The 14,715-nt window shown below is 40.0% G+C and overlaps 1 protein-coding gene across 2 annotated transcripts; it reads right to left on the bottom strand.

Moving 5' to 3' along the window:
* Window positions 1–212: 212 nt before the first annotated feature.
* LOC138976843 (2-(3-amino-3-carboxypropyl)histidine synthase subunit 1-like) lies at window positions 213–12,744 on the bottom strand. Of its 2 annotated transcripts, none has more exons than XM_070349733.1 (12): window positions 12,608–12,744; window positions 11,969–12,042; window positions 8,880–9,013; window positions 8,277–8,398; window positions 7,816–7,970; window positions 6,499–6,617; window positions 6,020–6,088; window positions 5,239–5,395; window positions 3,286–3,386; window positions 2,511–2,589; window positions 1,813–2,004; window positions 213–560 (listed from the first exon to the last, which is right to left on the bottom strand). In XM_070349733.1, the coding sequence occupies exons 1-12, from the start codon at window positions 12,699–12,701 to the stop codon at window positions 444–446; spliced, it is 1,413 nt and encodes a 470-aa protein (XP_070205834.1). In that variant the 5' UTR covers window positions 12,702–12,744; the 3' UTR covers window positions 213–443. The 2 variants fall into 2 exon arrangements, with proteins under 2 accessions (XP_070205834.1, XP_070205835.1); XM_070349734.1 differs by having other exon boundaries at window positions 1,828–2,004.
* Between the last annotated feature and the right edge of the window lie 1,971 nt (window positions 12,745–14,715).

Raw genomic sequence — 14,715 nt, 5'->3', positions numbered from 1 at the left:
AAATGTGTGTACTTCTCAAGATTGCAATATTTATGATCCTTGCCAATTATAAGACTGTACACAGTTTGCCCACCTTTTCAAGCTGCCAATCAACTTCCAGCATTTGCATGCCCATACACACACAGACATTCAATACACACACAGAGGGACACACACACGCATTTAACACACATATACATGTACACACATAGGAACATGTACTCATATTTTTTTTCTTTCTTTATTATTTACATTCATCATACATATTTCTGACCACCTCCAGATAAGATTGCACAGAAAATATTCACTGTACTGTGACACTTTTTAATGACACATAACACTTGTAAAATCATTTTGCTTGCATCAATTCTTTGGCTTCTGTCTTCATAGCAAAGAAACATGCAATAGATGATCACATTCTGTGGCCACAAGACTCAGTGAGAAACGGTGAATTTCACTTGACATCAGGACGCTGTTTGACCAGAACACTGTGTGCATGTGTCACACTTCTCTTCACAGTCTTTGTCACCTGAGGGTTTCTGTTGTGGGGGAGTCTCTACTGATTCCTTGGATATGAACACCTAAACAGAAAAACAAAAGGGAAATCACATTGAGTTCATGTTATGGCAACAAGAACCAAAAACGTTAAAAGGTACCCTGACAAGAATTTAAATTCAAAGAATGATTAATTTACGGATTGTTAAATAATCAACAACACAAAATAAAAAGTCTTTTTTCTTATCATGTTTTTGTGTGTGGTAAATTATCCAATATTCCCTGCATTAACAATTCTTTGTTGTTTTTTTTAATCTTGATTTCAGAATACATTTAGTTATGAAATGAGACAGGGCACTACATTGTATTTCAAGATCTGAGAAAAGCGCTTACTTCCCTTGGATGGTCAGACCTATTCTTGACTTTGCCCTGAAGCCTTTCTTGACTTTGCCCTAAAGCCTTTCATGTGACAACCGCATATATGCAAGAGGAAAAATTGAACACCATCATCTTGTTCAGGGAAAGGGGGAGGCTGTCCTCAATTGTGCCAAATGTCAACTTCGCAAAGACTTCACAAAGTCATTTGACCAAACATTCAGTGCCAAAGCTTCGCACAGACAGCTTTAAGAAGTAGACTTCACAAAGTCCACTTCGCACAATTAATGTCAGGCTTATCAGGAGGTAGGAGAGCAGTATCCTACAGCCATATTCCAATGGCTGCTATGCTATATGGCGAAATAAATTCTTGTTCTTCTTGTTCTTGTTCATACAGGGTGACCCAAAAAAAAGAGTACCCAAACAAAACGTCATAAATTGAACAAAAATAAAGCAATCTTCATAAACTTTATTTACACACACAAGTAGCCTCTGCATGATTTGCACAGAACATTTTAGCGTTCTAGCTTGTCTTTCAGGAAAGTTATGCTCGTTCTACAGAACATGCTCCAAATGGCCTCCGCGCCGCTGCAGGCAAACTTGAACTTGCCGCGCAAAGTTATCAATCACCCGCACACACTCCTGTTGCGAGATTCCGCGAATGGTTGTTGTGATGGCTCTCTTAAGTTCTGTGAATGTCTGTGGGTTGTTCCTGTAGACGTTGTCTTTCAGGAACCCCCAAAGATAGAAATCTGGGGGATTTAAATCCAGGGGAGGCCATTTGAAGCATGTTCTGTAGAATGAGCATAACTTTCCTGAAAGACAAGCTAGAACGCTAAAATGTTCTGTGCAAATCATGCAGAGGCTACTTGTGTGTGCAAATAAATGTTATGAAGATTGCTTCATTTTTGTTCAATTTATGACGTTTTGTTTGGGTACTCTTTTTTTTGGGTCACCCTGTACCTTCTCCCCACTTACAGCGCTTCTCTCCCCTTGTTTCCCCTGGCGACCGGCGCCGACCTTGGTGTGTGGCCTTGGCTTTCTGACAGGGCGGTGAACTTCGTTGTTGACGGTCCAGGGACCCAGACTGTCGTAGGCGTAGTAATCCATGGGGTAGGTGTCTTTCCACTCCGCATTCTTCAGGGCCACAGACAGCTGTTTGTCAGAAAGAGAGAGAAAAGAAGAATGTGTTATGGAAGAAAGGTCTCCATGCTGAGAACTCAAACCAAAGTTTGATAATATCATAGGCAACCTTATTTGCCCAGCCCAGCCTTCTGCACAACAAATGCAACTAAGTTTACATTTGTATCAAAAGTCTATCCCAACAATTTACATCTTCTGCTGATAGGGGAACTATGTACACACAAAAATAGCCTCAAATGGATGACCAAAAAGCTAAGAGGCCGAAATTAAACAATTATGGCCAGTTACACTTACTTTAATGCATACCTCTCACAAAGTGCCATTCTGTTCATGTGTATCTTGATTACAACACAGCTAAATGACTTCACTCTCCAGCTGTGCGTACTTTTCTATGCCCCCCCCCCCCCCCCCCCCCCCACATACATACCATCATCCATCTCACTGACCCAGTGTCTTGCAAAATCATGCGCTGCGAATTGAACGTGTAGTGTGGAAGTAGCACACAATACAATACTGACCTCGTAAGGTGTCAACAGCGGTTTGTCAAACGCCGTGCCCCAATCAATGGATAGTCGAGGACATGCCACCTGCACCCATCTGCACAAAGAATGTTCATGTCAAAATGGCATACAATTTATTGTTCATTTTTTTTTTATTATTATTCTCTTTATTTATATAGCGCCTTATCCGAAGTTCAAAGCGCTTTATGCCGTGTGAGATGGAATTTTTTACACAATATATCACGCATTCACATCGACCAGCAAACCTCATGAGAGATTTATTCTGAGAACATGCTTGCAAGATGATTTAAGTTTTGGTCATAAGATGGGAACATACCAGCATGAGATGTGAATATCTCGTTTGTGTTTTCCGAGCGAGCTTCTAAGAAAAATTGTCAGATAAGTTTATTTTCTGTATTATAAGTGTTTGTCAGTCTGTCTACTTAAAACACCGCTGCGTAGACGATCAGTGAACGTGACGTTTTGTTTTGTTATGAATAAAACGTTCCAATAACATACTTTTCTTCATTTTTGATATTTACCACCAAAGCCTGAGCAGCCTAGGGTAGACTAGGGTAGACTAGGGTAGACTAGGGTAGACTAGGGTAGACTAGAAATAAAGCATTTCAACCATTCACATCAAACATAAATGAACTTTTCTTAGTCTCTCTCCTACTTCTCTCCCTCCCCCCCCCCCCCCCCACCCCCTTCTCTCTCCCTCTCCTACCTCTGTCTCTACCTCTCCCCCTCTCTCCATCCCCTCTCACCCAAGATCAGAAAGGATTTGACTCACGCGTCCACCTGGTGGAAAAGTCTGAGTTTGTCGGGGAAGACCTCGGACAGCAGCACAGTGACGAACTGTTTCCCACACGCCCTGATCTTCTCCTTCAGGGTCTGTGACACACACACAAAAGTATGTGCAGACATGAGCGAAATATGCATTCATTAAACTAATACCCATATAATTGTTACATTAACCACCATCACAAAAAGTCCCCTCTACCCCAGATAATATGGCATCGCACACATGTACACACACACACACACACACACACACACACACACAACAAACAAGCAACCACACACAATTGTGAAGGGGCACAAGCATACATCCACCTAGATACACCTAAAATAAGGCACACGCACGCACTCACACTCACACACACACACACACACACACACACACACACACACAAAAAATTTTTAGGATTAAAAATGTTATCACAAACAATAGCATTCTGGGCGCATATTCTAGACTCCAAACAAGATTCGTATATACATCAATTATATGACTCAATGTTGCTCCATCCGACAGAAACGCCATGGCTACAATTTGTTAGACAATCTCTTTGTAACTTAGGTTTTAGTCACGTTTGGCATAACCAATCTACATTAAATGTACACAAATTAAAGTTTGCCATTGACAAAAAACAACAAGAGGAATATATAAGATACTGGACAAAAGAAAAATCAGATACATATTCCAGACTTAAGTTTTATTCTATGATCAGTAAATCTTACGAAATGCAGTCATACTTAATACAAATTAAGAATAATAAACACAGAAAGATGTTAAGCAGATTAAGGACTAGCACACATTGTCTAAAAATTGAAAGTGGAAGACATCAGAATATCCCTAAAGAAAATCGTCTTTGTATTGAATGCAATGTCATAGAAGATGAAATACATTTTCTAGATAAATGCAATAAATATGTTAAATTAAGGGATGAATTTAAAGAAGATGCTTCACATATCAATATGAAATATGCTAACAAAAATCCAAGTAACTTATTTTTAGAAGACGAAGTTCAAGTTCGTCTTGGCAAATTTGTTACGGATTGTTTTAGCATTGTATAATGCATTATTATTATTTGTTGTTTGTTGTGTCAATAACTTTACTGGTTCATGACAATAAACATTATTCTATTCTATTCTATTCTATTCTATTCTATTCTATTCTATTCTATTCTATTCACACACACACACACACACACACACACACACACACACACACACACACACACACACACACACAAACACAGAGGATTTGAGAATGATATCCCCACCAAGCAACATTTATCACCAAATAAGATATCCACAGCCTATCAACCTGCCTCCACTCTACCCCCATTCCCCACGCCTGAAAGCTCAAGACCTCAAAATTCACAAAACACACATGCATTTGCTTCCTCTTCAGATGGACGCTCCAGTCTCTGTGAGAAAGGTGGCAGTGCTCTGCAGCTCATCCACACTGACGTGGAGTTTTCGGGCCATTGCATTTCAAAGCAGAAGATGGGCCCAGTGGTGTAGTGGTAAAACATCGGCCTCCTAATCGAAAGGTTGTGAGTTAAAATCCCCGCCACGGCCGCCTGGTGGGTTAGGGTGGAGATTTTTTCGATCTCCCAGGTCAACTTATGTGCAGACCTGCTAGTGCCTTATCACCCTTCGTGTGTACACGCAATCACAAGACCAAGTGCGCACGGAAAAGGTCCTTTAACCCATGTCAGAGTTTGGTGGGTTATGGAAACATGAACATACCCAGCATGCTTCCCCGAAATTGGTGTATGCTGCCTAAATGGCAGGGAAAAAACGGTCATACACGTCAAAACACACTCATACAAAAAAATTAGTGAACATGGGAGTTTCAGCCCATGAACGAAGAAGAAAAAAAATCAGATTAAGGTTTTTAAAAAAGAATAATAATAAAATAAAATCCTGTGAGAAAAAGCCTATGAAAGATGGCTACCTCCAGTACTTGCGGAGAGCCTTGCCGTCCCAGTGTGCCCAGTACCATGCCGACTGTGTCAGCTCTGGTCGCCGTGGCGATCGCTGCCTGTCGGTTTCTCTTCATCTGGTCAAAGTCGTAGTGTTCCCTGGTCATCTGTTTGTCATAGGGGTCGTATCTGCCATCATAAAAAAAATAATAACACAAATAAAGAATTGTACATGTAACAACAAGATGATACTTTTTTATCCCATTGCTGGGAAATTCTAAAAGATAATAACACGAATAGACAATAATAACACAAACAGAGATTTACAAACAAATTAAATCACATGACGCAACATGGACATGTTTGGTTTTCTCAGAAAGTAAGGAGTGTGTGTGTGTGAGGGAGGGTGAATGTGGGTGCGTTTTTTGAATGGGTGTGGTTATGTGTATGTGTTCTTTTTGACAGAACTACTAAATGAAAATGTTTAAAAAAAATGATGGGTTGAAACAACAAAACAACAGGATTTCTGACTGTTCATTTCCTGCACATTTATGTCAGCAGATCAACAACCAAACACCAATTTATGTCAGCAGATCAACAACCAAACACCAATATTTATGTCAGCAGATCAACAACCAAACACCAATTTATGTCAGCAGATCAACAACCAAACACCAATTTATGTCAGCAGATCAACAACCAAACACCAATTTATGATCAAAGATCTAGAGAACAAAGACATTTTGGGGGGTTAAATTACCGCTGCAACCTATGTGTATCTGAATTAAAAGGAATATTACAAAACAAACTCACTTGTACGCAGGAATGTCAGGGTTATGAATCATAATGGATTCAAGATGAAAGCGACCATCTCCTAGGTACCTGCAACGACGTGAAGGGAAATGATGAGTATTGAATTTAGAAGGACAACTAGGCAAGTTATGGCATTATACTTTCATTTTGAGAAGAAGAAGAAAACAGCATGCAAGCAAGGAAAATAAAAACAGACACTAACGCTGGCATGTATTATACAGCACCTATCAGGCTTTCTTAAGAATGTACTAAAGGCATGCAAATACTGTCCCATTTTTGAAAAGTATGAGACGCAAATAAAAAGTTTACATTGTTTCGGTCAGGTCAAACACACACATACACACAGATAGAAACACACACAGTAGTATCTACTGCATGTATATCTGGGACAGACAGCAAAATAAAGGCAGACAGACAGAAGAACAAGTAAATAGACAACATACGAGAATTTATGCCAGCCACAGAATACAAAGCCTTACACGATGGCGTCAATATCGGTGACTTGCGGTGACGTACAGCCCAGGATCTCTCCCGGTGACAGCGGTTTGGACTGCGGCGTTATCACCGTGTAGTCGGAGCACAGTTCCTGCTTGGTGCTCTGAATCAAAGATGAAAAACATGTTCAACTTAATAAAAACAAAACAGATAAGAGTGCTACTTCAATAAAGACGAACTCGTCATCACACAATAAAAAGAAAATGACAGAATAAAATGGGAACATTTTTCTGAAACAAAGATCAGAGATGAATTCAAACTCATTAACCCCCTTGGCATGGAAGTTTACTCTGTTTTCCAACATTCTACATGCTCAAACATCGCAGGAAGGCAGTAGAAATGAAACAGATATATGTGTCGCAGGTATGGTGTGTCGAGGGTGTTTCAGGGATCTGCATTCAGCAGCACAATATAAGGTGCTCTAGGGGAAACAAAGGATATTATAAGTGATTTGTATTTTTGACCAAAAAATGACCTTTTTGGGTTTTTTACACAGATCAAGACAGACATTGATCTACCAGACTGCACTGGCGGTGGAGTGGAAACATTGCTGTCAAGATTGCCCAACCTACAGCGCCATCAGCAGACCATCCTCTTCCGCCTACGGACTGGACACTGTCGACTGCGTGCCCACATGCACCGCCTTGGTCTGTCGCACACACCGAACTGCCCGTGCGAAACAGGCCCACAGACCCCGGAGCACATCCTGCAGACCTGCCCGCTCCACCAGGAAGCCAGAACAGATCACTGGCCCCAAGGTGCCACACTGCAGGAGCAACTCTGGGGCACCAAAGACTCCCTGATCCTGACCGGCACCAGCTGTATTCAAGCTACAAAACTTGAAGTCTGACCTGAGGCCAAAAATCCTGGAACGCCGAAGAAGAAGAAGAAGAAGCTGTCAAGATCTATGTCAAATGCCTCTCTCCCTCTCTGTGCACTGCGTGGAGTGTTTGCTTCTTAATAAGCTTTCCCTGCGCTGCATGCATAATCCCACAACGAATTTCTCCTTGGTGCGCCACATTTCGCGTAATCTGACATGAATTTGCACACAAAAAAAACCAAACCTCGAAATGGTGCCAGACATCCACACTGGAACCAAGTTTTGAAGAAATATCGCAAGACTTACCATGTCGTCATCAAGGTTAAAATGTGTCATTTCAATGCATCATTGCCAGCTAACCAATCAGCATCTACTGTATGGGTCACATCTTTCTACTGCGCAAAGCAAAACCTGGGCAGTGAAATTCAGTGCATGCAGCTGCACATAGCGTATATTACGAACAGGTTTTATCCACCCTTACCTGCAGTGCGGCCACAAACTGAATAGTGCTGACCAGGGCGAGCCGTGACCCCGGGTCAAAGTTGAAACGCAGCGTGTCGATGAAGTGACCCGTGTCGATCTTGATGTCCACAAACACGTACAGCATCTGAATGCCCTCAGTGCGGTCTATGGGAACTGAAACAAGTTGTGTGAAGTGATATCAATACATTCAGTCAATCTGTTGTCCTGATAGTAAAACTAAAAGATCAATACTGAAAACCTGGGATCAGTTAATATCAAGACTGTGAAGCAAACAAAAAGCCACATGAGCCTGTCTAAAACAAAATAAAAAATTCCAAGTTAATTCTAAAAAGCAATTAAATTATAAAAATAAAGTAAACAATCTAGAGACACTAATTTGTTTTTGGCATTGTCACTAGAAACAAACATTAAAAAAAAAGTTGACCTTATGATGAAAAGCCCGAGACATTGGTCACTCACTGAGACAGCTGTGACCGTAGTGCACCATGAGGTCGGCGCCCAGAGCCCGCGCCGTGAAGTCATCCACACAGCACGCTCCGTACGTCACGTCCCCCATGATCAGCGTATCGGCTTCCGTGAAACTGTCACACACAAGATGGAACCTGATGAGTGTGGGCAGGTAGCGCAGCTGGTGGAGCACTGGCCATGTGATCCTAGGGTCACAGGTTCCAATCCAGGCCGGGACGCCGGTCAACTTAATGTGCAGACTCAGAGATGGTATTTAATGATTCGTGTCCCACCCCTTGGTCACCACAGTGGCACGTAAAAGACCTCGGTCTTTCTGCCATAAATGCAGGTGGCTGATTACAGCTAAACACGCAGACACCAGTGTAGCGCGACTCTGTTGCTGTTAGCTTTCCACTGGGAGGAAGCAACGGTATAACAGAGTAAATGAAATAAAATTAAATGAAAGACACATGGACAAAGGTATCGCCGGCTGTTTTCCAGGAAACTTGAGTCGTGTTAGTCCAGAACAAGATGCACACAGAAATGATTCAAGTTTCCAAGCTAAAAATACAAGTCAAAAGACGCTAGAGCCTCCCAACACCAAGAGTGAGTCACCTTTCAATGATGTCGGCAATAGTGCAGGCGTACAGTAAGAGTCCCTCTGGAAACTGCAGAGCAACTCTTTGGGCCTGGCACTGCCGCACTTTCCATATCGTCTTGTGAATCTCAAAGTTGTAGTTCTCTGGCAGCTAAAACAAAACATGAATCTATTTTAAACTATAGAAACACTAATTAAGTAATTTAAGCAAGCTAGGATATTGCAAAAAATTAAACTTCACGTACAGCATCTAGCTATGCCATAAGACAAAATCTCACAAAACTAACAGAGTAACACATACTGTCACACTGTGTCAAGTTGACAAGCATTATAATTTTTCATAGATTTTAAAAATATAATTTCTGGCTTTCAACTTCTGATATTCACAAGTACAAACAACAACAACAAAATAGGTAATGTTGAACTTTAGTGTGTTAAATTCATAGCTCGTAATTCAGAGGCATTTAAGCCTCCAAATTTGTAGAACCTGCACTTGTAATCATAACAAGTCATTATAGATCCCTTTAAAGTCACGGAATGAACTCCGATGAACTGTACGGTTGCATTTCGTTTACATGAGTCAAAGAAGGAATTATCAGTATGGGCGGACAAGGGAGGCAACTCCGTCTTGTAAATGATGTCCTTTGGTTGACAACATACGCCATTTTTGTCGATCAAACAACCAAATTAATTAATTATGTTTAAGTTTGGAGCTCAATCCCTCAATTAATATCACGACAAATGTTCTTTGGCTTGATTACAGGGACTTGTAAAAGTTGTATCAAAAATTAGTAAAGAATGCCACTGGATTCTGAGCTATGAATTTAACACACTAAAGTTCAAGATAACCACAAAGTAAATAAATGAAAATTCCCATGATCAATTCAGTTTGTCGATCACTATATAGTATATTATAATATTGTAAACATGTGAAAGAATCATCTTTTTCAGTCATATTCTTTCAAGGTTTTACTAGTCAAATCGGTTATATAATTCTATATCAAGGGGAAGAACTGTGGCCGTTTTCCACATATGCTATGTTTTTGGATTACTTCCCTTGGTTCCATGATCGTTTTACCATTTTGTTGTTGTAAAGATTAAAGTTGTATTATTGTTTAGTTATGCTTAACGTGTACTATTTAGTAATGAGATAATAATGTTTTTGAATGTTATTATTAGAAAATTTGGTTTAGTTGAAGATGCTAGGACATGTCTTTGAATCTCACTTTTTAAAAACCAGGAATGTTAGTGTTTATTAACTTTATAAATACATTTAGTGTTAAGAAATTATTTGGAAAATGTTTAATTAATGCTTGGTAATTTTAGTGAATTTTGGGACATCTTGTTTTATTTGTTAGGAGGTAAACTGATGTCAATTAATAACTGATTTTGGATTTTTACAAGACTTGCATCCTTTCTTTGAGAACCTGACTGAGCAGACAGTACCAGGCCACAATTTGTCTGAAGTGAAAAACATTTTTATTCCTAAATCAGGTAAGAAATGGCTTTAATATGAATTTAGTTGGTTTCTTATATATGCTATATACTGTTTTGAAAAGTTAGGTGATGTGGCATTTTTTATTCTTAGAAGATGGTTGGGATTGAAATTGATTATATTGTACTCTGGAAAGATGCCAAACAAACCATGTGCTCTGAGCAAAAGGATGGTATGAAGATACAGAAAAAATAAATTGTGACATGATAAATTAGTGTTTTGATTGAAATGATGTGATTATACAAGATGTCTTTTTATGTATTAGTTGTTGGGTAATAGTTGATTATTATTTTAGGACTATATTTGATGAAACTTCATTTTTCCTTGTTGCCTGACTTATTCACATGGTATTGATAATGTGGATTTTCTGGAAGCTTCAGGATGTTGATTGTTTATCTTGTTGAGGCATGGAAATGATAAGTGTTAACAACTTGTTCATTTCTGCAGTTAATTCAAGTTGATTTGTCATTAATTTGGGAATTGTATAATTGTTGTTGTGTGGAGCAGAAGAAGATTGAAGTATTTGTTTTATGTGGATTGTTGATGGTTGTAAGAAATGGAATATAGGAATTGTATTGAAATAAGAGGAATCACCATGCGAACTGAGATTACTAGTCTGCACAGTTGTTTTGTTAACTGTCAGCTTTTGAGAGATGTAATTCCGAGTGGTTACTGGTTACATCAAGAGTAATTTGAGACATCAAGTGAATGTCTTAGATTTTCTGTAAGGTGATTATGCTTAAAGCTAGTCACTGAATGGATGAAGTATAGTTTTGATTGACTCTGCTTGTAGCTGTGTCTGAATTAGTCTTAACATAACTTCTTGTCCATTATTGAGGAATTTTGTTATCACAGACAAGTGGGGCTGTGGTTTAGACAATATTTCTGGTTGGGTTGGATTCCATATATCATGTATTACATGATATGATATTCCTATTGTATTCCATTCTTCAATCATAACAAGAGCATTGCATTGTTTTAGTGTTGTGTTGTATTAGGTGTTATGTTCTTTTTGTTTTGTTCTATGGTGTATACAAAAGTGTTCTAGTGGAACTGAAGTTTGATCTTGATGATTGTTTAAATGTATACTTATACTGTTTTTGTTTTATTTTTCAGGGGTAATTTTCTCAACTCTGTTGAGGACGTTTTGAGTTCACTTTGGATATTTTTTTGGTCTAGTGGATCTCTGGTTGTGTTTGGTTTTTGATGAGAGAGTTAGTTAGTCTTTTAGTTTGATTTAGAGAAGAGATTTTTGTATTTTGAAACTAGTAATCTAAACATGAAGAACTTTTATTTTGGCGAATGAGAAGAATTTTGTTGATTGAATGAACAACTTTTACTTGTTTTAGACTATGTTTTTGTAACCTGAAAACTGAGTTGACTAAACTGCTTAATTCAAAATAAATTTCTTTAGAACACTTATCTCATTTTTTGTTGTTTATTGTGAAAGCAAGAGTTTTACCTCACCCCGAATCCTCCCTTAACCATGCTAGAACAAATTTAAGTATGTTTTAGCAGTAGGTTTACAATATAATTGCTTTCTCGCAGTTGCACAAATGAAGTTTTGCTTCAACAGTCACGGACGTGTTGCATAATGACATCAACACTGACCTGTTTCACAGCAGCCTCAATCCCAGGATCATTAAGAATGTCTGTTGGAATTTGATGAACCATGCGTCTCTCTTCTGAAATTGAAATGTGAAAGAGGACAATACAAACAAATTCCACCTCCAATAAATGTATCCACTCTGGTCTGTGTGGAATAAGACCACCACTGCCTTATTTTAATGTGCGCTTTCACTGGCCACTTCACATTTGACTGAGAAGTGTTTATCACCGACTTTTGGAAGACTTCTAATAGATTTGTGTCAGTCTGTTAAGATGCTATGTAATATTAAAGTACTATGTTATGGTCAATCTCATGGAGCTGGTATCCTCGGCCCCCTGGAGTCGTTTCGCTCCCGTCTCGGCAGCAGTCTCCTGCAGTCGGGCATGAGAGTCCCTTGAACGCACTCTCACCTGTACATAGTTTTAAACCTCCCCCCCCCCCCTTTTAATCTCCCTGTTTGCCGGAGCTAGCCACTCTTGGTAACAGTGACTCAACCGCAGGACTCTGAGACGTTCGCAAGACCCAGTCCTCTACGGAAGAAGAAGAAGCTGCAATTTTGCCAAGAAATCCCATACACTTCTGTGACACAACTGTCCTAATAATCTAAACACAACACACAAACAAACGCACACAAATCTTACTGTTTGTGAAGGTTTTCCGCTGTGGATTTGCTGTGATAACCACAGATTTGTCATCCTCGGTTTGCCTATTTGCTTGTGCTACGGAGGTCGCCATCTTGCACGGTAAATAACTCGCATAGACATTGCGAATGTGTTTTGATGTGGTTATCTCCCTTGATACCTTTTTACTTTTTGAGGGCGGATTACTTTCCGTCGCTGTTTAAAAACATCCGACAGCGATTGACCCCAAAAATCGACTTCGCTGACATTTTGCTAATATTTTTCTGCAATAGTGTCAGAATGTGCTGAAACAAGTGTGACAAAAATGAGAGAAATCATTATTCAATCGGACAAACTTTCTATTACAGATTTTGAAAATGATGACATGACAAGATTCAGATAAACGAGGGTTGGGTAGTTGAATGGCAGGGGCGGACGAGGGGGGGGGGGCACAGGGGACACGTGCCCCCCCCCCCCCCCCCCCGAAAAAAAAAAGAAAAAAAAAAAAGATTTTTCTATGCTGATTCTATGACCATTTCTAAGTTCAAATGGCACCAGATGGCACCATTTTGCTTCTTTGGGCAAAAAAAATTTCCGGGGGGGCATGCCCCCGGACCCCCCTAGCAAATTCGGGCGCTTCGCGCCCATCACATTCACTTTCGATTCAAAGTGCCCCCCCCCCCCCCCCTTACAAAGCAACTGATCCGCCCCTGAATGGGGTTTCTGCCCGATCAGTTACAACAAATTGACCTATTTTGGAGGTGATATTAATCCCTGGTTTACGCGTGTTGTAATGATGTGTTTCTATTTGAATTATTGTAGCGTGCCTTTCCGATAAGGCTGGAAATAGCGCAGCGTGACTTTATGATTACGTCACGTTTTCGTAGGCTAAAAGGAGATCAATGTCCCAATTCACATGAAGATATTTCCTGAAGCATCCATTGGATTTCAACCACAAAAGGACACAATGCCGAGCAGGATCCCTACAATCTCATTTCAAAACAATTGATCGTGACATTTCTGCACAGATCTGCAAAACGTACCATTAGCCTACTGTGACCCGGGCCCATGTTGAATAATGGCATCAGAAGAGGTAAACGTAATCGTACTCTTAAAAAATATGCATGTTGAGTGATATGTAAGCACTGTGTTAAAGTGTTCATCTGCCATGTCCGAAAATAGAGATAAGTGTATCTTCAGGAAGTTTAAAATTAAAAAATTCTAGTGAAATCCGTTTGGACTGACGTAACCGTGCACGCGCCTCTATGTGTTGTGTGGGTTTGTCTCTCTGTCTTTCTCTTTCTCTCTCACATATTTTTTTCATGGCAAACTAAACGTTAATGCTTGCAAGTCAAAACAATTTTTTTTTAAACTTTTTTTCTCTCTCTCGTTCTCTCTCTGCCAGGACGTTCTCTTTTGGGCGGGGACGTAGCTCAGTTGGTAGCGCGCTGGCTTTGTAGCCAGTTGGTCGCTATCAGCGTGGGTTCGATTCCCACGTTCCGCGAGAGATTTATTTCTCGGAGCCAGTCAACTTTGTGCAGACTCTCTTCGGTGTCCGAACACCCCCGTGTGCACACATGCGCACGAAAAAGATCCCACGTTCACAGCGAAAGTCTCAGGGCTTGGAAAACACGAAGACACGCATGCATCATCTCTCGTCTCTGATTATCATGATCGTATTTTTGATACTTTGACGAGACAAACCCAATGCTGGTGTGTCGAAGAAGACAGCCACAGCGGGATTGTTCGAATCAAAGTATCACACCATATCTTCAGCGTATTACCAATAGGCCCCTACCTGTCCCATTAATATAGTTGGTCTAAGAGGACGTTAAACCCTAATAGTCAGTCACGTTCTCTTTTACACTGACAAAAATCCAAATACACATACATTTGCCTGAAATGACTGTCATACATACCTGGAAACATTGATTTAATTATGACAACAGATAAAGATTTATTAAAAGAATGAAACAAAATCTGCGTGAGCGAAAGAAAGAGGAGAGCCACACATACACACGCACACACATACACACGTACGCACGGTCACGTCCTAATGCTAATGATTTCACTAGAATTTTCTAATTTTAAACTTCCTGAAGATACACTGGTATCTGTTTTCAGACATG

The sequence above is a fragment of the Littorina saxatilis genome, linkage group LG9, assembly GCF_037325665.1.
Source record: "Littorina saxatilis isolate snail1 linkage group LG9, US_GU_Lsax_2.0, whole genome shotgun sequence".
Lineage (NCBI taxonomy): Eukaryota > Metazoa > Mollusca > Gastropoda > Littorinimorpha > Littorinidae > Littorina > Littorina saxatilis.
The sequence above is the reverse complement of the archived record's forward strand: the minus strand, read 5'-3'. Positions and strand labels throughout refer to the sequence as shown.

What these genes read in the sequence shown, in the direction of transcription:
- LOC138976843 (XM_070349733.1), bottom strand. Translation starts at nt 12,701, where the DNA reads ATGGCGACCTCCGTAGCACAAGCAAATAGGCAAACCGAGGATGACAAA. An exon ending in TTGAGGCTGCTGTGAAACAG is followed by an intron (nt 9,014 to 11,968) that starts GTCAGTGTTGAT and finishes GTTTTGTTTTAG; the next exon opens with CTGCCAGAGAACTACAACTT. An exon ending in ATTGCCGACATCATTGAAAG is followed by an intron (nt 8,399 to 8,879) that starts GTGACTCACTCT and finishes TGTGTGTGACAG; the next exon opens with TTTCACGGAAGCCGATACGC.